Source organism: Symphalangus syndactylus, chromosome 4 (genome assembly GCF_028878055.3).
Source record: "Symphalangus syndactylus isolate Jambi chromosome 4, NHGRI_mSymSyn1-v2.1_pri, whole genome shotgun sequence".
Classification (NCBI taxonomy): Eukaryota; Metazoa; Chordata; class Mammalia; order Primates; family Hylobatidae; genus Symphalangus; species Symphalangus syndactylus.
In genome coordinates, this window is record NC_072426.2 from 86,832,750 (window position 1) to 86,855,096 (window position 22,347).

Consider the following 22,347-nt stretch of genomic DNA (forward strand, 5'->3'; position numbering starts at 1 on the left):
CATTGTGCCACACTGGAACAGTGGCCCTCTAGCTACAAGACAAGAGGTCAGAGAAGAGGGATTCGGTAACACCTTTGCAGGCCTACACATAGCTGGCTTACTTTTAAAACCTCCAGCAAGGCCATCTTCCCTTGTTTGGTCATTTTTCAGTTTTCCTGAGAAATGAAGCCATCCCAAGAATCCTATGTGTAATTCTAGTACGTTCTAAAACAAGAGAATACCTGGCATGTGAATTTGGCTTTTATTTTTCAAGTGCGCTCCTCTTAAATAACCATAAAGTGACACCTGCCGGTCACATTTGATGCGTGTTCAGATATCCTCCGGGTTTGTCAAATCTTCCATCCTAGAAAAATAAACTCAATCATACAGCAGAAATGAATGCCAAAAGTTCCTATACCTCCTTTCATGTGTCAATGACTCATCACACTCTTGTCCACTAAGCACATCATTTAGAAACTAGAAAATGCAGAAATAAGGAAGCACCATTCACCATCCAGCAGAGGAAAAGGGGCAGGCACACAACTGTGTCTCTAGGCTGAAAGTGACATTCATTCCGTAAGACACCAGACAGGGAGATGACGTCCACCTGGGGTCAGGGATGAGTGAAGAACATATTCAGAAAATCCCTTTCTGGAAGAGGGAGAGCCTGTGCTCTGGGATTTGTACTGTGGCTTGCATTCTGCCAGGTGGAAAAAGGGTATTCCAGGCTGAGAAAACCACAGGACAAAGAAGAACTCAAAGGAAAGAAACTCAAGGCACACACGAAGGACTCAAGCACCCGAGCACGAAGGCAGCATCACTGAAAACTGAGGCTGAACGTAGGATGGGGCCACATCCTGTAGCCTTAAATGCTTCCAAGTCCTCCCATTTTCCTAAACATCTCATAATTTATTTACTCCCAAAGGCACAGCATCTTTGAGCAATGATAGAAGTAGACATTTTCCATCAACTACACTTCTACCTGCACTATTCAAACAGGCACAAAATAAATCCTATCAGTGTTCTTTTTCTAGCCTTTTTAGCTTTGAAATATATGGCCCAGGAAGAAAAAGTTTACAATCACTTTTTACCTGTCTGCCAGGATATAAGGGTGAGAAGTTTGCCATGTGAGAGGCCTAAACTTCATAACTGTAATAAAATGGCCCAGATTGTGGATTTCTTGGTTTTGATATTCTCCATGCACCATTCCAGAAAGGTAGAACAGCTTCGCAACCTAAACATTAAAGGAATATTAAAAATTAAATTTCAATTAAATTCTCGTCAATACTGCAACAAAATAAAAGTTCTCAACAAGAAGCAATCCTAAGAAGGGAGACTTCCAGCAAAGCCACTGTCCTGAGGCTTCCAGAGCCTTGCTGGATTCCTTCAGGACTTATTAGAACCCCACAGAGGCAGACTGCTCTGCAGCCGAGCCAGGGCATCCGTCTAAGTATGGCGAGGAGAAGGAAGTGAGACATATCAGCACAGAAACGGTTCTGTGGCCAATGGACCAGAGCAGTATGGAAAGGAAGGGGCAGTGCCTGGTCCTGTACCTGGGAGAAACTTCTGATATACTCTATTAAGTCCTGACCCCAAAACACCCAGACATTGCCTGGTGCAGCAGGTATGGAGAGAAATGAGATACACCAAGAGGCCCAGAATAACCACTCTCTTGAGGGAAACCTTCCAGAGACTGGGAACACATATACAAAGGGAATTCAGGAGGCAATTCCTAGAGAGACGTTTAGTAACATCTCTTCAGTCTTTTTGTTTGTTTGAGACTGTCTCACTCTGTCACCCAGGCTGGAGTACAGTGGTGCACTCTCAGCTCACTCCACCCTCTGCCTCCCAGCTTTGAGCAATTCTCACGTCTCAGCCTCCCTAGTAGCTGGGATTACAGGTGCACACCACCACACCCAACTAATTTTTGCCTTTTTAGTAGAGACAGTGTTTGGCCATATTGCCCTGAGCGCGAAACTCCTGGCCTCAAGCGATCCACCTGACTCTGCCTCCCAAAGTGCTGGGATCACAGGCATGAGCCACTGTGCCCAGCCTCTTCAGTCTACTTTAAAAGGATTATACTGTTAGTTTCTAACAATTATTTCTCTTCCTACCTGGTAAACTTCTGTGCAGAACCTGTGTTTTAATCGCTTCTTTGTCTTCTTCAGTTGCTTATTATGCTTGAAGGAGTCGAGGTGGGTGAGAACTCCCATAATTTTAGGAAAGCCATGTACTTCACAGATGTTTAGAAACTCAAACGTTTCCATTTCGAACCCAAAGCTGACATCTATAAGCATCAGTACCTACAAGCAGAACACATTATTTCTCAAAGAAACTACCAAAACAGACCACCTACACTAGGGGTTGGCAACTGGCCCACAGGCCAAATCCAGCCCATCACCTGTGTTTGTGACTAAAGTTTTATTGGAACATAACCACATTAATTCATTTACGTATCGTCTATGGCTGCCTGTTCACTACAACTGCAGAGCTAAGTAGCTGCAGAAGATATGATCCACAAAGCCAAAAATATTCACCTGGCCCTCGACAGAAAAGTACCACTGCAGACTAAATCAAATGACTACACAGGCATCACCCAGACAGAGAAACCACCACTGTCTGACTTGCTCTAAAAGGCAACCATAAGACAATGCCCACTAGGATATAAACTTCCATTTTAAGAATTCTAATGCATGAGAAGTAACTCAGAAAAGACTGGGTCTAACCTGGCCCTTACCTAAGAAATCTTTATTTAAAGAAATGAAGTTTTCTGTAACGTATTTTTAAGCCAAATAACAGGTCTCTGACGTCCAAAGAATGGGAACAAAGTGATAATCAATGAAATATATTAAATAGTTACAGAAAACCAACCTCTTTTTTCAATCTCCTCACAGAAAAAAAAAAAATCTGTTTTTTTGCTGGGAAATACGCAATGGAAACCTCTATCTTGTATGTAAATTTGTATAACTCAATTGCTCAGAAATTTTTTTAAATAGCTACCAGTTTAGAATTAAGTAAAAAAAAAAAAACAGTAAGATTATGATGAATGGTAGTCTATAAGAAAACATAAGCAGATAAGACCAATTTTTTTTTTTTTTTTGAGACGGAGTCTCGCTCTGTTGCCCAGGCTGGAGTACAGTGGCACAATCTCGGCTCAGTGCAAGCTCTGCCCCCCGGATTCATGCCATTCTTCTGCCTCAGCCTCCTGAGTAGCTGGGACTACTGGCGCCCACCACCACGCCCGGCTAGTTTTCTTCTATGTTTTTAGTAGAGACGGGGTTTCACAGTGTTCACCAGGATGGTCTCGATCTCCTGTGATCCGCCCGCCTCAGCCTCCGAAAGTGCTGGGATTAGAGGCGTGAGCCACCGCACCTGGCCAAGATCAATTTTTAAAATTTAAGACACTTCAAAGATGCAAAATAATTTCAGAACTGATTCCTGGAAACTTGTAGTTTCAATATTAAAGATAGTTCTGTTTTTATCTTTCCATGGATAACTAAAACTAACAAAAAATGGAAACAGAAATGCCCATCTTTGATTAAACCAGGAAACATTCAAAACCCAAAACCACAGAATATATGAAGGTGGGCTTGTAGGAAAGCACAGCTGCCACTGCAGACCAAGGCAGCAAGCAGAGCTTTCCAGCAACACTGGACCAGCTCAAAGAACAGGTGGAATATCCTCACACCACATCTGATGCCACAGAGTGCCAAGGGGCAAGCAGCTGGTTGTAGGGTCAGGAAAAACAGGGAGCAAACAGTCCCTCAGCTGCCAATCTTTGTCATCTAAGCCAGTGTTACTCCCCTAATCCACACACGCATGTACACACCCAAATCCACATATTGTGTGTGCCTCTGCCGTACTCAGGAGGCTTTGACAACCCAGAACAGAGCAATCAACATAAGCTAGGCTAAATAAATTATGGTGCATCTACAGAATGGAATATTATATTAACAAGAAGAAGGCAGGGCTACAGTACTGATTATACACCTCCAAGATATATTACATGAAAAAAGCAAAGCCTAGAACAGTGTATAAAATAAGCTACCGTTTGTGTTTTTAAAGGGTGGCATGTGTGTTTATATGTATCTGGAAGGATACTGCTCTGCAGAGACCTGAGAGACCAGCGGTTACAGCAAGGAAAGAGAAAATGTGCCTTGTGTGTACCCTGCATTACACTTAGAGTGCTTTACCAAATGTGCTATTTTTGAAACTCTTAAAAAGATTTACACAGGCATCTCTCAATGATGGTTAAGAGGCTGGGAAGGGGAGCAGGGAGGGAGGGACAAAGAGGGAAAGGTTAACAGGTACAAAAATACAGTTAGATAGAATAAATTCTAGTGTCCAATAGCACAATAGGGTAACTATAATTTATTATATAATTCAGAATAACCAAAAGAATGAAATTAAAATGTTCCTAACACAAATAAAATATAAATGTTTGAAGTGACAGATATCTGAATTATCCTGATTTGATCATTACACATTGTATGCTTCTATCAAAATACTACATGCACCCCATAAATATGTACAACTATTATGTATCCATAATAACTAAAAATAAAATGTAAAAGCATCTCTTAATATGTATGTCTTTAAAATTAGAAACTTGCTACATTTCAAATAAAAGAGAAACAAATGACTTCTATGAACTATTTGAATTATTTTAAGTATAAAAGATTCAGTAATCTTTACACAACTTTATATTGATTATACTTATTTTTACTAATAGTAGCATTACATGATCAAAATTTGAATGTTATTTAGTTTTCTGACATTACAATGGCACAACTTTAAAATCTGTATTACTTTTTCTTTCATATTTTAGGAGTCTTCCTGGGCCAAACTATAAAATCTGTAGCTCTAGAAAAAACTAAGTAAAAATGAAAAAACCAAGTTATCTGTCACCCCACACTTCCTAATCAATACGGCTTATTTTTTTGCTAATTTTTTCTTTTTTTTTTGAGATGGAATTTCGCTCTTGTTGCCCAGGATGGAGTGCAATGGCACAATCTTGGCTCACCACAACCTCTGCCTACCAGGTTGAAGTGATTCTCCTGCCTCAGCCTCCTAAGTAACTAGGATTATAGGGATGTACCACCTCACCTGGCTAATTTTGTATTTTTAGTAGAGATGGGTTTCTGCATGTTGGTCAGGCTGGTCTCGAACTCCCGACCCCAGGTGATCCACCCACTTCAGTCTCCCAAAGTGTTGAGATTACAGGCATGAGCCACTGTGTCTGGCTTTTTTTTTTTTTTTTTTTTTGTATTTTGTTTTTGCTAATTTAAAAGATAGTTAATAGAATATCAGAAATAGTGAACGTTATCATTTCCATAAATGCAAGAGTGTGTACATTTTCCATACACTGAGTACTGCTACATTTTCTATTGATAAATTCTGACCACTTCTTCAGGCAATTCATGTACTTACTTTAGCATTATCATTAAGGATGAAGGTTCTAGGACCATCAGGAACAAGGGTCCCATCTTCACACAAGTTACTTAACTGCTGGGGGGCTCTATTTCATCTTATGTAAACTACAGATAATACCTACTCACCTCAAGGGTGTATCAAGGGCTTATGTAAGCTAAATTTGCAGAAAGCAGTTAGCACAGTGCCAGGAAGGGTCCAAGAAGAAATGGTACTTACTATGAAATATTTGTACGTATATATGTATGCATGTTAATGAGCTCTTATTAGCTGTGTTCATTAAAGGTTTTCTCCATCCTGTGATTTGCTTTTAGATTTTGGAATACATTTCATTGTGCACATTCCATTTGTATTATTAATATAACAACATTTATTACTATTATTATTATCATCATCAATTCAGTCACATCTACTGTATCTCTGATGAAGACCATGATTTCTTTAATAATCATAAAACTCTCTTCCCTTCATCACGGGGTAAATAACCTATCACAATGCTGTAAGTCTCCACCAGCAGCCCAGGCTGCCCCTGCTGACTTACCAGATCTGCTACTTTAGCCAGATCAATCATCATGTTAACGTCACATCCACATTCAATAATGGTGAGTCTGCGCTTTTTACCTATAAGTGAATAGATGAAAATTTTACTTTAAAAAGACCCTGAAAAAACTCTAACCATCAACTCTAATTTTCATTTTTTAATTGCATCCAGTAAAACACCATATACATTTACGGAGTGTACCAGAAGTTCATTTTTATAGGCAAAAACTGGTAAAATAAAATAAGTTCCATCCTGTTTTTCTTGCTGTGTTCTAAATTTAAATAATATCAAAAGTCTACCCAGATGAATACAAGTGCTCAAACAGGGAAAATTCTGACTGCACAGGCTCCATGATAACCATGATCCTGCTGTTCAGCTGCAGGCCAATGTCTTTGCCTCTATCAAAACTTCCCATGTTCCCACTATCGCTAAAAACATCCTCAAACATAATGCAACAGAATATTCATAACGATAATTATGTCTAAATTAAGGTAGTAAGAAAACGGTCAAGAAAATATGGGCTGGGCACAGTGGCTCACACCTGTAGTCCCAGCACCTTGGGAGGCCGTTAGGTGGATCCCTTGAGCTCAGGAGTTTTGAGACCAGCCTGGGCCACATGGGGAAATCCCATCTCTACAAAACCAAAAAAGAAAGAAAGAAAAAGAGAAAAATTAGCCAGGCATGGTGGCATACATTACTCAGGAGGCTAAGGTAGGAGGATTGCTTGAGCCTGAGAGGTTGAGGCTGCAGTGAGCAGTAATCACACCCCTGCATTCCAGCCTGTGCCACAGAGTAAGACTCTGTCTCAACAAAAGGAAAAGAAAATATGGATGCTCCAAATATAAAGAAAAACCTCAATCCAACTATATTATTGCAATAGCAAGAGATTTCAGAGTATACATTGCCATTCTACCACTGGAACTTTGTTTCATCTTCCCTCAAACTTGGAAAGGTCACCATCTCCCAAAGTAGACAAATTCTCCTAGGAAAAAGAGAAAACGCGCACCTCCACCAGCATGTGGCTTCATAAGGGCAAGCACGTGCACCTGGCACATAGGAGGTACGTGCTGTCTGTTAAATGATGTGTTCACAGTGACCAGGCCTGCTAGGCCCTTCCAAGGAACATGCTTGGCAAAGCCATAGAGCACTCAGGATAAGATATGTATCACATCCTCATCTCTGGGAACTTACCCTTTTCTGAAATTAAAGCTAACTTAGTGAAAGTATAACAGAAGTAACATGATATGACAATATTTAACATGTTCCACTCGAGAAAACAACAAACATACACATGTCCCTCAGATGACAACAGCCACGCCAACTCTGTGTCTGCAGCGGCATCTCCTACCTGACACGATTGTCACAGGGCCTCTGATCTCGGTCAACTTCTGCCAGGTGAAGTTCCGAATGAGGCATTATATCAAAGTGCTCTTTCCAACTTTGGAGGCCCCGTCACCACTACCACTATTGGTGGGGGCTCTAGTGGAGTTCGATCAACCACGGGAATATGATGCTTTTTTGGTCTTCAAATCCTGAGTTCTATTCATTAAAAAAAAAAAAAGGAAACACACTTTCAAAATAGAGTAAAAGGTATCAATCTTATAAGTAGACTTTTTTAGTATACTTACAGATGTGAGTACTTTAGTATATTTTATAGAGAGTACAACAGACAATATATAAATATAATTAACTTGTCAATTATTAACTTCTGGCCCCCATCCAAATAACTGCTATTCAATAAAGATGTAACAAGATGACTTCAATAGTATAGAGAGTTGAAAATTAAACACTCTTTAAATCTGACTGTTTTATGGGTGATTTTAATAGTTTTTTAAAAACCAAAAGGTAAATACCGAGGCAGTGCATCATAATGGATAAGAGCAGAGGCTCTGGAGTTAAATTTGGCCCTCCTACTTACTGGTTATATGATTGGAGGGAACCTGTTTTCTTGACCTGTTTTCTTGTCCATAAAAAGAGGGCAAGAATGATTCCTACTCTGGTAAGGCTGCTGGAAGCATTTAGTTGAATAATGTTTAAAGTACACTGCTAAGAATATCATAAGGACTCACTAAATAAAGCTATGTTAGTATTAAATATTGTAATTTTTGTATTTTATATTACAACCTCGTAAAACATATCCAGAGGGAAAAAGCACACTTATCACCATAGAAACAGTTTAAAGTTTAGGAATAAACAAATTCTATAAATTCTTGTATCTTGGGCAAGAAACACCAACCAGTGTGCAGATGCTGGAGGCAAGGCAGATTCTATGGTAAAGCTTCTCACGTTTTGGTAAAAGCCACACAGCATGCATCTCCATGTCCTTTGGAGCTGGACTAGACTTGTGAATCCAAATGTCACCTGTGAGAGGCTCCTACTATTTAAAAAGAATCAACGGAAGAAGCATCAGACTGTAGCTAAACATACCTGTGAAAGGATCGAGCCATCCACACAGCAGACTGAATTGCAAAAGCGTTGGGATTTCTCTTCCGGGCATCTTCTTCACCTCCTAGCTGAAGATCCTGCAGATGCCACCTCTTTTTCTTTTCATCTTTGGGTCCACTGTTTTTCTTTCTGTGTTTCTTCTGGTCCTTAGTCTCCATAGTTGGCTATTTACCAATAACGAGTAACTCTAACCTACAAGGAAGAAGGTTGGGGTAAGGAGATGGGAGAAGCATTTTACAATCCAGGCAATACCCAGGGAAAAACATTAAATTTCATTTATTTATGAAGAGATGGTGATATATTTGCTCACTGAACAAGGGTAGAAACTGCTTAACCATTCCCAATTTCATTTCTCTCTGTTATGCTATAAATTAGATGAGTTACCTCTGCTAAGGGTACATTTTATGGTTAAGTTACTTTTTATTCATCTTAAGTGTCAACATCACCAGTATCTACTTCTGCAAGGATGGAAATATTCTATATCTGTACTTTTCGGCCATTTAGCCTTTAGCCACATGTGGTCACTTAAAATGTACTTAGAGGAACTGAAAAAATGAATTTTTAATTAATTTCCTTCTAACTCTAAATAGTCACATGTGGCTACCATACTGGACAGCTCAGACCTAGATATCAATGGGACTAATGAAGTGGTTTCCTAACTTAAACTAAAAAATTGTAATAAAAAATTTGAAACGCTTTTATGAACTTCCAATAGAATCGCAGTATTACTTTTAGTACCTGTTGACTCTGTAAAACTCCTAAATTACAACTCATCTACATACATTTGAAAAATAGCAATATCTGTACGTGTGAGATACGACTGGTTCTAAATGATGCCTGGAGACCCCATGGACTTACAGAGAGCCTTCCAGTGATTTCTGAGGTACCTGGGAATCTGTGCCAATAAACTGGTAATCACTGAATTAGTGAGTCTTTTTAGGATATCGTGCTGCATAAAATCTGACAGCTTGATTGAAAAAAAGCGGCGCAGGGTGCCATTTCATTCAATTAAGGTCCTGTATTAATTCCGTTTAATAAATGTTTGTGTCTGTCTATGATGTGCTAGCCACTGTGCCAGTAAATGGATATACCTATGATCTCACTTGCAGAGAATCCAAACTAGTATCTTTCGTGCCATGCAATAAGGGCTACATTGCAAGGCTGCACAGGGTGCTACCGGAGCACAGAGGTGAGTCAGAGGCTTCCCACAGACACACACAGGAGCGGAAACAGAAAGTCTTTATATATCACCATAATGACAAGGAACACCGGCCGGGAGTTAGGAGAGCTGGGCACTAGGAACGCTTTGAAACTGAGTAGCTGTGTGATTTCAGAGATTATGTTGCTTCTCTACTATATTTTAGTTCCGAACTTGTACTAATGTTTCTCTTCCTTTTGCTCTTGGTGGGAAAGGCAGAATTAAAGGTCAACAGATTCGGCTCAGGTCTAAGTCGCCGGCCGGGACCACGTCGCCAGGAAACGACGTCTCCCCGACACCTTCCCTCCCCGTCCGGGCTCTCTGCAGGGATTCATCCCGTCACTCTCCCAACGACCCCCGGGCACACCTCAGGCAGATGCGAAATATGCTGCTCCTCGGGAGCAAAGATGAACCAGAGGACCGGGGGAGGACCTTCCCACTCGCACGACTCACGATCTTCCCAGTGCCCCACAGCCAGGGACCCCACCGCCGCCTACCCCAGCCCGCTGCACCACCGAACCTGCTCACAACTGCGAGTTCTCAGGTCCGCTTGGACACCGCCGGAAACGGAAATTCACAGTGGCGCCGACTCGCCAGAGGGAAACAAAAAGGCAGAAAAAAGAGACCGCCGCCTGGAGAACTTTCAGGGGAAAGCTCAGAGTGGGCGCCGGCGTCTGTGCGCCGTGCGTTCCACCGCGTCGGCGTCCCTCCCGATTCCGCGCCACACCCGCCCTCGGAATCCGTTGTCTCAACTCTCGCGGTGGGACTCCCGAGCCCGGTACACCAAGCTCGCCCGAGTCTTCGCGGAAAGCTAGGGCAGCTGTGCGGCCTGGCGCGGGTTACTTGGTGCGGTGCAAAAAGCCAGAACCAGACTCATTTGGCAATGAGCTCTGGGTGTGGTCTCTTTTTTTTTTTTTTTGAGACGGAGTCTCACTCGGTCACCCAAGCTGGAGTGCAGTGGCGCAATTTCGGCTCACCACAACCTCTGCCTCCCGAGTTCAAGAGATTCTCCTGCCTCAGACTCCCAAGTAGCTGGGAATACAGGCGCCTGCCATTATCCTGGCTAATTTTTTTGTATTTTTAGTAGAGATGGAGTTTCACCATGTTGGCCAGGCTGGTCTCAGGTGATCCACCCGCCTCGGCCTCCCAAAGCGCTGGGATTACAGGCGTGAGTCACCCTGCCCAGCTGGTCTCTTGTTCTTTTTAAGCAAGACACTACATTGAATAGTGCAAATCAGTGGGCATTATGTTATTTGTAGCTCATTCTCAGTGCTAACAGCAAGAGAAAGTCTTGTGAAGCACAGCCCCTTGAACTATACTGGTGCGCAATTTTCCTTTAAGTGATAACAAATCTCAAATCAAGGCCTAAGGGTGGGACGCAATTGTTTTTGTTACTCATTTCTAGATGTCAGCTGGAACGTGCCGCCCTCTTTGTCCTAGCCCCACCTAGAAGTGCAGTGTTGGTGGGAGAATGTATTCTTCTCTCTGCTTTCAGGACCGTTACGTATGCTGGGGAGCCTGGCAGTTGGCGCCAGGCCTGACCCCAGACAGTATTTCCTTCAGCTCCAGCATTTGAATTCTCACTGTTTAAAAGCCTTTGGCACTCGGTTTGCATTTCTGTATTCATAAGTGTTAATTATTCATGAAAGCAAACTGTGGGAAAACTAATTCTTTAAATCACCTTTACTAGACCGTTTTTCTTCCTTGCTTTCATCCTTTTTCTTGATACTTATACAAATAATATAATTCTAAGTTCTGTCTGTAAAAATATTTAAACAATACAGATAAAGAACAGATCACTTTTTAATTCAGCCAGCTGGAACGTTAGGGATATGTTGGGAGTTAGGGGTTTGGTGTAAAGTAAGGCATTTTATTTTGTTTACATGGATAGCAAATTGCTTCAACAAGTTTATTGAATATTTCATACTTTTGCCACTGACTTAAAATTTTATATAGATTTTCATTTTATATTGAAATGAAAATTTTGCCAGTCTCTTTTTTTCTGCCTTTTTGTTTCCCTACGGCGAGTCAGCGCCACTGTGAATTTCCGTTTCCGGCGGTGTCTATTCAAAATAAGACTGTCTCTAGTTACTCCTGCTCTACCGGTGAGTTTACTCTGCAGTGTTGTCGTGGCCGTGTTTATAGTACAGTTGATGTCTTGGAAGGGAAGCCCTCCTGAGGCCCATTCTTCTTTTTTTCTAATTACACCTGTTTCTGAACAAGAATATATGCACATCTTCAGTTGAAAGAGGACAGAAAGATGGGTGGTGAAGACTGCTAACCCCCATCTCCACTTTGCAGACCTAACCACTGCTACCAAAGATACTCTGCTCACAGAGAAGCACAGGACTCTCAACCAAATATACCATTTTTAAAATACTTCATTAAATACTTTTGTTAGTCTACTCTTAGATGAACTTGAATATCATGTTATATTAAGTATCAAGTTATATTAAAAACTTCCTTTCTAAAAAGTGGCACAATACAACATTGAGTCTTCCCATCCAAGAAAATTGTAAAGCCTCTTCATGTCTCAGGCTCTGTTTTGGTGACATATTCAAGTCTTATAGTAGATTTTAAGACACTCGTAATGGGATGCGTATGTACCTTGATTTAGTAGTGCTTAAATACTTGTTGAAGGAATGATAGCTTTAGGCTGAGCTAGCTCCACTTTTGTGATGTTATTTGTACTTACTTGATGTTCAATCCCTACACTCTGTTTTTTCCGTCAGAAAATATAGTCTAATTTGCTGGGCGTGGTAGCTCATGCCTGTAATCCCAGCACTTTGGGAGGCCGAGGTGGGTGGATCACCTGAGGTTGGGAGTTCGACACCAGCCTGAGCAACATGGAGAAACCCTGTCCATACTGAAACTACAAAATTAGCCAGGCGTGGTGGCACATGCCTGCAATCCCAGCTACTCGGGAGGCTGAGGCAGGAGAATCGCTTGAACCCGGGAGGCGGATGTTGCGGTGAGCCGAGATCGCGCCATTGCAATCCAGCGTGGGCAACAAGAGCGAAACTCCGTCTCAAAAAAGAAAAAAGAAAATATAGTCCACTTTATTGTATTTTCTAGGAACAGAAAGCTGAAAAAGTGAGTCTCGTCTCTATTGGTGAAAGTGTACCTTAAATACATTCATACACACACACTCCTAATTAGCATTAAATGAGAATGTGCTTTGACTTTAATTCATTATATTTGTTCAACAGAGAAATTGGAGTTGACATTTCATTCTTTCAATTACCCCCTCTTACAGGACATTAATGCACACGCCTGTGTTACTGGTAAACCCATCGGCCAAGGGGGCATCCATGGACGCATCTCTGCTACTAGCTGTGGTGTCTTCCATGGGATTGAAAACTTCATCAATGAAGCTTCTTACATGAGCATTTTAGGAATGACACCAGGGTTTGGAGATAAAACATTTGTCATTCAGGTAAAAAAAAAAAAAAAAAAGTTTCCTTAATAACTGATAGACATTAAATTTTTTAATGTTTTTAGAATTGTAATTTTGAAATTCAGTTATCTTAAATCTCTTAAATTTTAGAGTGGTGGTTTTCAGAATAATAGATCTTTTCTTTTTTGAACCTTGGTATGATTCATGTCACTAGAACTGATTTAAGCATCTCTCAAGTACATGTGAAACTATTACCAACTATCACCAAATTCAACCAAAATATTGGTCAGTATTAAAACTTGAAATTGTAGCTAGAAGGGCAAGTCTCTTAACATAATTTTCTAAGTTTTGTAAGTATATAGAAAGGTTTACACATTGACCCAAATTTGTTTGATGTGTTAACATGTATTTTACTTAGGAGAATCTTAATTAAGTTGAAATAACTTTAAAACAGAAGTTGTAGCTGGGCATGGTGTCTCAGGCTTGTAATCCCAGCATTTTGGTAGGTCAAGGCGGGTGGATCACTTGAGGCCTGGAGTTCGAGACCAGCCTGGCCAACATGGTGAAACGCCATCTCTACTAAAAGTAGAAAAATTAGCCCGGCATGATGGCGGCACCTGTAATCCCAACTTACTCGGGAGGCTAAGGCAGGAGAATCACTTGAACCCGGGAGGCGGAGGCTGCAGTGAGCCAAGATTGTGCCATTGCACTCCAGCCTTGGCAACAGAGTGAGACTCAATCTCCAAAAAAAAGTTGTATTCTTCCAAATTAGTGACATCCCTTTTTACAACATAGGACATCTGATCATCAAGGACTTAGGACCTGGTGGTGTACTTAACACCACTGCCATTTGTCTGTTTATTGATTGATTGATTGATTGAGATGGAGTCTCACTCCATTGCCCAGGCTGGCATGCAGTGATGTGATCTCGGCTTACTGCAGCCTCCACCTCCCAGGTTCAAGCGATTCTCCTGCCTCATCCTCCCAAGTAGCTGGGATTACAGGCATGGGACACCATGCCTGACTAATTTTTGTATTTTCAGTAGAAACAGGGTTTCACCATGTTGGCCATGGCTGGTCTCGAACTGCTGACCTCAAGTGATCCACCTGCCTCAGCTTCCCAAAGTGCTGGAATTACAAGCGCGAGCCACCATATCTGGTCATCACATTCTTAAACAGAGAATTTTATTGTTGAAGAGAAACCAGTTAGCACATTGTTTCTTTTGGTAAAAGAATTTTGAGAATTGCTTCTAAATGAACAGAATGTGGATTTACATTGGTCAGAATATGACTCTTGCTGTCTATACCAGGACTTTAATTTTTGTGTCATGGATAATTGTTCTTCACAGGGATTTGGTAATGTGGGCCTACACTCTATGAGAAATTTACACAGTTTTGGTGCTAAATGTATTGCTGTTGGTGAGTCTGATGGGAGTATATGGAATCCAGATGGTATTAACCCAAAGGAACTGGAAGACTTCAAATTGGTATTAATACATTTTTATGGCATAGACACTAAATATAAACATTTAAACTCTGGTGCAGCTATTAATTGTGATTTTCAATCAATGGCAGCAACATGGGTCCATTCTGGGCTTCCCTAAGGCAAAGCCCTATGAAGGAAGCATCTTGGAGGCCGACTGTGACATACTGATCCCAGCTGCCAGTGAGAAGCAGTTGACCAAATCCGACGCACCCAGAGTCAAAGCCAAGGTGACAACATTATAGAAACCGGAACCAACATTATCAATGTGAATGACGTTAGGGGGGTCATAGAAGAGTCTGATTGAGTTTTCTCTTTCTTTTTAGCAGCTTTATTGGCACATATTGCACATACCATACAGTTCCCCCATTTAAAGTAAATAATTTAACAGCTTTTAGCTACCTGCACAGAGTTGTGCAACCACTACCAAAGCAAACGCATCTGCCTGACACTCCTGTAAAAACAAAACAAAACAAAAACCTAGATAAATAGAAAAGTGAAAGGTAGTTTTATACACTTTGCAGAGCAAAATAACCTCTTAATTTAATTTTAACTGAAACTGTGCTTCTCCCCACAGCCCCCTGTTCATATATGCACATCTCTTGCCCTCAGTGGAGGGGATTTGATGGTGTTGTTGGCATTTCTCTATGTTCCTGACTCTCTTGCAGATCGTTGCTGAAGGTGCCAATGGGCCAACAACTCCAGAAGCTGACAAGATCTTCCTAGAGAGAAACATTATGGTTATTCCAGTAAGTCATCTGTATTTATTAGGCTTTATATGTACTTAGAATCATAATTGTCCTTTGCAAGGAATTTGGAGGAAGAGAGGAATTATTAGTCTCCCAAGCTCTAGTGAATTCATCTTTATTTCACTTTTGAGAAAATATAGTAGAAGCATGATTAATTCTAAGCCTGTTACTTTTCACTTTGATCTAAACATTTATTCCAATTTCAGGCTCTTTACTGAATGTCTTTAGCCTTCTAAGAGTCTGGTTATATAAATGTGTACTGTGTTAGAAACACTATTCTAACTTAAGCTCTAAGATTTTCTGTATGATTCCTAACCTTATGCATTTCAAGTGCCCCTTCCGGCTTTACTCAGAAAACTAATATGAGGAACACATGCTCAGGTTTTTTTGGGTTTTCTACTGCAAAAATCTCCCAGTCTGTCAACTGTCTGTGGACTTTGCCCATAGTACACCTTAATGCCCCCCTCCCCCCCCCTTTTTTTTTTTTTGAGACCCAGTCTTGCACTGTCACCCAGGCTGGAGTGCAGTGATGCCATCTAGGCTCACTGCAAACCCCACCTCCCAAATTCAAGTGATTCTCCCCACTCAGCCTCTGGAGTAACTGGGATTACAGGCATGCGCCACCACGCCCAGCTAATTTTTGTAATTTTAGTAGAGACTGTGTTTCACCATGTTGGCCAGGCTGTTCTCAAACTCCTGACCTCAGGTAATCTGCCCTCTTTGGCCTCCCAAACTGCTGGGATTACAGGTGTGAGTCACTGCACCCCACTACATGCCCTTTTTTCCCCCTTTTACCTCTCCAAATTTTCATCATTCACTAATGCCTAACTCAAAACATTCTTTCTTATTAAACATGTTTTACTACTCAAGTATTATGAACGCCTTTGTAATTTATTATCTATAATATCATATGTCACTTACAACATAATCTTTGAGATATTACATGTATTTTTATAGTATGCCCTCGATATGTTAGATTGTGTTTAATATAGTTACACCTTTTATGATGCCATTGTACCTAACGTAGTGTTTAGGAAACAGCTGTCTATTTATCGATCAGATATATTTGCTGAGATCCTTAAAATGTGATTGCCATCACCCATCATGCGTTATTGTTAGGTGATTCATTTATCAGTACATTTTATTTGGTCATAAAGTCTCAACAAGGTTTTATTATTGTTTTACAATGAATGTAGCAATAAAACCTAATAGAAAAGACTAAGTAAATGTTCTTGTTAGTAAAGCTTATGTGCGTATGTTAAACATATTGGAAAGCTGTTATTCCTATTACATCAAAAGTATTGATTGACTTTGAACTTCTAATTGTGCTTGCTTACTACTTATTTTTCTCAAATTGTACATAAACATTGCTGTTAATTGTATAGCAAAATGTCTTATAACACAGTGATACATGTATTAAATCATTTCCTGATACACATACATCCAGTGGCATATAATGGCACTCTAACCAGTTTCTACGGAGTTAATTCTCATGATTATTGTCATGATGATCTTCACTCTAGTAGGAATGCTAAACATGTGATTATTGTTTTTGAGATGATGGGGTGCTAAGCATTGTAACATTGTCCTGATTGAACTACTACGACTAACTATTGAAAAAAGGCTGCATGCAAAAAATGAAAACATAAAAATGGAACTCATTTAACCAATTCCCCCAACCTTGCCAATTTTCCAACCCCAAGTCTGGACATATAAAACATTGATTAAGGGATCAGCAACAAATGCACACATGGTATTAATAATCTTTTCAGAACCAAAGCTTGACTAGATTAGGTTTCTTAATAGAAGGAGAGAGTCGTTAATTACAAATTCGCTTCAAATTAACTGAGATTTGCTTCAAGATAACTGAGATTATCTTAATGAAGAAGTCCCCTTAGATAACTTCTCTTTAGGTTCATGGCCAGATGAATAAGAACTGATTGAGTTAGACTTGTCTGTTTCACTCAAGACTTTAACAACATAGAAACGGTTCATTCCCTCTGTCTCCTACCTTCATAAAGTCTCAAAGACTGGAGCAGATGAGTGCTTAATCATTACCAATCTTGCTGAGGCTTTGCTGAAGTTGACACTTTGGTAACCTTTGGAAAATAAGACACTCTAAAGGCTATATCACAAGGCCTATGAAATTTGTTAAAATTTAACAAACATTTTGAAAGAAATAATAAATATCTACATATAAACATATCCAATATATTTTTCTCAAAACACCTACATACATACATACTTACATCTTGAAGTAAACTTTCTACTCACAGGTTAACATCTATCTTTATCTATTTATCTATTACCTTTGAATAAATGCAAAGAGTATCTTTTCAGCTTCCTGCACAATATTAATAAGGCAGCATTTCTTAAAAGAATATATGCATACAGTGAATTTTTCCAACATCAAAGCCAAAGTGTTGATTTTTTCTACATATTGAATGACAAAATATAGTCTTTATAAAAAGATAATACATTTAAAATTTATTAACTTCCTTACTTAAATTCTCTAGTTAATCTTGCTTTTTATAAAAAAATCTTTTCATTGCAAAGAATTGGCAATTTTATACACACACATATTTATATAGTTTCAACTTGAAGAATTATAGTAAAGGGTATCATAGCTTCAGTATGATTAACTTAGAACAGAGCTGTAGGGCACAAATAACCTTAAAATTTTATCAGTAAAGAACTATCACAGGCATTTATTTCAGTGTCATGGATCTATCTCTCATCAGGGCACCAACAGATTTTTCAGACATCCCTCAAAATACACAAATGGACTGGATGTCAATTCATAGAATTCTACTTGAAAAATGTTTTCATTAAACCACTTTATCAGCATCTACACTTGTTACAAATTTCTTCCAAGGTCTATAACGAATCTTTCTACTCAATTTTGTTCCCTTTCTCCAATTCATTCTGTGTAAGTTTGAAGTGGTTAACTACAAAACAAGACCATATACCAATCCAAGTATAATATAAAGAGAATCGTTGCATTTACATGGCCCCTAGAAAATTAAGGAGCATAAATCACCTTTCAGGTGATCCTGAGAACGCATGAACAAGTCTTGTACTCGATGACTTCTTCTTTAAAAAAGCTATTCATTGCACAATCTTCTAATAATAATAATTCATTTAGAATAATGCATAAGCCCCTGATTCTAATAAATCTACTGCATTTTCATTTTGCCATGTTTTCTTCCAATTTCCACTAATTCTTATGGTTTACATAAGATACTTATATAACAAATAAAACTTTGTGTTTTCTTCTTTTTAAATGTAATATTTCTATGTCAGGCTTCCTTTCTTTGATGGCACATAGCCCTCTAAAATATCATTTTTTATTTTCACAAAATATACCATAATATACCATAGAGTTTATGTACTCAATGAATTAATTGATCTCTTTGTTTGGAACATTTAATTTGTTGCAGCTTTTGCTTATTTATGCCAATACAATTAGCTATCATTTGTTTATTTTCCTCCAGATAATTTCTCTGTGTTTAGCTGCTTATACTAGGATTATAAACTCTTTACTTTTTTCTATCTCTGAAAAGTATCATCAAATTGCTTTCTAAAATAAATATAACTAGTTATACTGACACTAACAGAATATTCCTGTACCCATGTGAAAATAGTATTGCAACACTGGATATTATCAAAATATTTATTACTTAAACATACTATAAATAATTCAATATTTAATTATTGGCATATTGTGTTTTTATTGATTTAATTATAGTACATAAGCAAATATCCACTGACTCATATAAGTAAATTATATTCTTATTCTTATCTACTTAGGAAAATAACTTTCCCAAATCATTTATATTTAGAAGAAATAGTCTAGGGAACATTGCTGCTTGCAAATAGCTCTAGAAAAAGGTACAGACTTGATTATGTAAATAAACCTATCTGGCAACTCACTATATTTCTTTTTAAAAAATATGTAAATATGAAAAAAATTATGTATACAATATTGAGTATAATGCAGAATCTCAATACAGAGGGATATTGGGAAAATATAAACATAGTTTTGTGGCCAAAGCACCAGAGGTTTCTTCCAAAGACTTTAATCACAAAGGAAGATCCATTAAAATGGTATTCTCCCACAATACACAAGCACAATAATTATGGTCAGAATTCAACATATTTATTTTAATTTAACATACCAAGCATGGTTCCTTATTGAGTCACATGAAGAGGCCTCCTTGAGAGGGAAGGATGGCATGAGCACTTCAGGCTAATAGAGAAATGGATCCAGAGGAGGCAAGAGAACCACGGGAAGCAAGAGAGGATTCCTAGAAAAACCCTGCTTCCAAGTCTCTGCATATGTTTCCAGCACCTACTTCAAAATGTTGTGATAAGTATTAAATGAGTTACTATGGACAATATCCTCTAAATAGACCCTGCTGTGCAATATCTGTTGGCTGGCTACCTAATATTCAGGTCTGTAGGCCCCAGAAATTAAGGCATTTCCTTGCATTCCAATACTTTTCTCATCTCCCTCATCTGCCGTGACTATATTATGTTCATATTTACCTGGGACAGTTCTGGTTCTTGCTTACTGTCAAGGTGTTATTACTCCATGTTATAACTCCATTGTATGGTGTTAAACACTCCTTTTTTCTCTTATGTTCAAAAGTCTCCCATTTTACACAATAATTTTTATGGTCACCCTATATTACCCTGTGTATTTTCCCTCCGTAATACTTGTCACCATCTAATATACTGTATATTTATTGCAGATGCATTTATTGTCTGTCTTTGCCATATGTAAGCTCCACAGAAAATAATCTGTCTTTTTAATTCATTGTTCAATGTCTATAAATATGTCTGATACAAGAAAAAATCTCGAAAACTATTAGTTGAATGGATGAACTAACCATTTTGAGCATGGTAGAGCTACAGCTGGGAGAGTTTCATGCTTAAGGCAAGAGTGAGAAGAGTCCAAGCCACTCAGAGAGCCAAAGTGGGACAGGTGATGGAGGTGGTCTGATCAGCTATAAAGGGAGAATTGCTGCAGTCTTTAAAGCCAGAAGACACTTTCTGGAGACAACTTTAACATTAGTAAAAGCTTTTTAAAGAAGGCTTTCTTACTACTTTAAAGAAGGATTTCTTTAACTACTGCTGTTACTAAATTTGCATTCTCTTAATGTTAAATAAAGTTGCCTTGATCACTTTTATCCTAAGATATCTGGGGCTTATAATTGGAGATGGGGATTGGTTCACAAAAATACTGTGGTTTGTACTGTATAGTTTGTATTGTATAGTATGTACACTTAATTCCCCTTAAAATTATCCCAATCATAGACTGTATTTTAGTCAGTCACAAAGACTGTTGTATGTGCAGAATATAACATGACAACTTGACGGGTGTTGAAAAGAACGGCACAGCAACTCACCAACTGTATTTCACATTATTAGTATAATCACAAAACATTTATTTGGGTCCTGTTGGCAAAGCATGCTGCTGAATTCCAGAAAGAGTTTGAAATAACTTCTCTTGATATCTGAAATACTTGAAAGTATTTATATTAAATATAGTGTACATAACATAGCACATTTAACACAACAATTTGAGCTTTATTGAATGTCTGTTGTGTTCCAGATATTGATGTAGGCACTGGGAGGACACCCCATCTGCCATCAAAGAGTGCCCCATCCAGTGGGTGAGAGAGACAAGGAATAACTTTTGTCCAATATCATTGGAGCTAAGAGAGTATTAGACAGCGTATTAAAGGAGCAAATCCAAATGTAGAGTGTGTGGTGATTGAGCTCTGCTTTGAGTTTCCACTGAGGAAAGTTTCTTGTCAATGTACTAAATGGATAGAAGGATTTATGTTTAAGGGGTTGGTCTTTCAAACTTCTTTATGATAATGACAGTGACTACTTTCAAGTGATACCACAGGGATTGAAGAATCGTCTACTCTAGGAGCTTGTATGAAAAAGATGAAACCATAATCTATTTGTTCCAAGAGAAATAAAATAAAATAAAATGACATCCCAGATTCTCTTTCAGTGTTTTTGTTTTATGAAATGCATCACTTGCCCCTAGGGTATGTGATCCTGAAACTGTTTATCTAATGTTCAGGGATAAGAGGGGAGTGTCTGCCTATTTCTGTGTGGAAGGCTTTCCTGTCCTATAGACTTTCCATTGCCCCTAAAGCAATGCCCTTTTTCAGGGAACTTAGAAATAATCCTGTTAAACAGGCTTACCTTTGCACTGTATTAATATTCATATTTAGGCAGTGAAATGGCCTTTACATTTTCCTGACATGTCAGGAATAGGCTTAAGTTTTACTTTCTATGCAGTCAGCCTTTCTAAGAGAAAACACGGGGTTTCAATTTGTATTTCTGAAAACCAAAATAGACCCATCTTACATAAATGAACAGTGTCATTGGCTGCAATTTACATCTCAAGGTAAATGTCATTTCCCTGCTTACTGTTGAAGCTTTAAGTTCAGGCTTTGAAAAAAGCGCTATCTGTTCCTGTTATTATAAGCTACATTCCTGACAGCTCTCACATTAATGACAGCAGATTGCTTGCTTAGTGTCTTCCTTTTTGGAGCTTATTTTGTCATCATTCACCCATTCTTTGCCGGCTCACAAACAGAATACATTCTATTGAGATTTGGAAAAGTTATAAGCTTTTAGACTCAGAAGGTAACTTCTTTTTCTGGGTTACTTGACAACTGACCCACAATTTACTTAGAAATGGAAGCCTACACACCTTAGCTAGGTTCCGTTAAGGTAGGAAGGTGGATAGAAATTTACCCTTTCCCAGGTATCACATGTATGCTTAACACATTTAAGAGTAAGGATATGCTGTCATGAGGGATTGAACCAAATAAAATAAATTTGATTTTGTGTTTTTTCTGCAGTATGAAAAAACAAACCTGATTATGTTTTTTAAAAAAATATCGAAAACTATCTTATGTAGTCAACATACAATAAGCAAATTGTTTTATATCATTCAGTGACTTTTATAAGATTATACAGCTTGAAATAGCTAATGGGAAAAATATAGAATGCAGAGTGCTGAAAGCTGATTCTTTAAAGGAGATTTATTTTTGTAAAAGGATTTTGACAATATGGTGATGATGATATAGTCTGAGG

General features: G+C 38.8%; 2 protein-coding genes across 2 annotated transcripts in view; one reads left to right on the forward strand and one right to left on the reverse strand.

The window, feature by feature from the left end:
* LOC129480910 (arf-GAP with GTPase, ANK repeat and PH domain-containing protein 5) overlaps positions 1 to 7,438 on the reverse strand; it is a 273,520-nt gene extending 266,082 nt beyond the window's left edge. Inside the window, exons 1-5 of the mRNA XM_063638115.1 lie at positions 7,299 to 7,438; positions 5,951 to 6,030; positions 2,094 to 2,282; positions 1,071 to 1,213; positions 222 to 343 (exon numbers count right to left, since the gene is read on the reverse strand). The gene's annotated coding sequence lies outside the window, so the exon portion shown is untranslated. The remainder of the gene's footprint in view (positions 1 to 221; positions 344 to 1,070; positions 1,214 to 2,093; positions 2,283 to 5,950; positions 6,031 to 7,298) is intronic.
* Positions 1 to 20,420, forward strand: part of GLUD1 (glutamate dehydrogenase 1) — a 225,577-nt gene extending 205,157 nt beyond the window's left edge. The window contains exons 11-15 of the mRNA XM_063638123.1: positions 12,850 to 13,029; positions 14,340 to 14,477; positions 14,566 to 14,703; positions 15,142 to 15,222; positions 15,554 to 20,420. Coding sequence (XP_063494193.1) covers positions 12,850 to 13,029; positions 14,340 to 14,477; positions 14,566 to 14,703; positions 15,142 to 15,222; positions 15,554 to 15,583 — 567 coding nt within the window. The 3' untranslated portion in view covers positions 15,584 to 20,420. The remainder of the gene's footprint in view (positions 1 to 12,849; positions 13,030 to 14,339; positions 14,478 to 14,565; positions 14,704 to 15,141; positions 15,223 to 15,553) is intronic.
* The last annotated feature ends 1,927 nt before the right edge of the window (positions 20,421 to 22,347 follow it).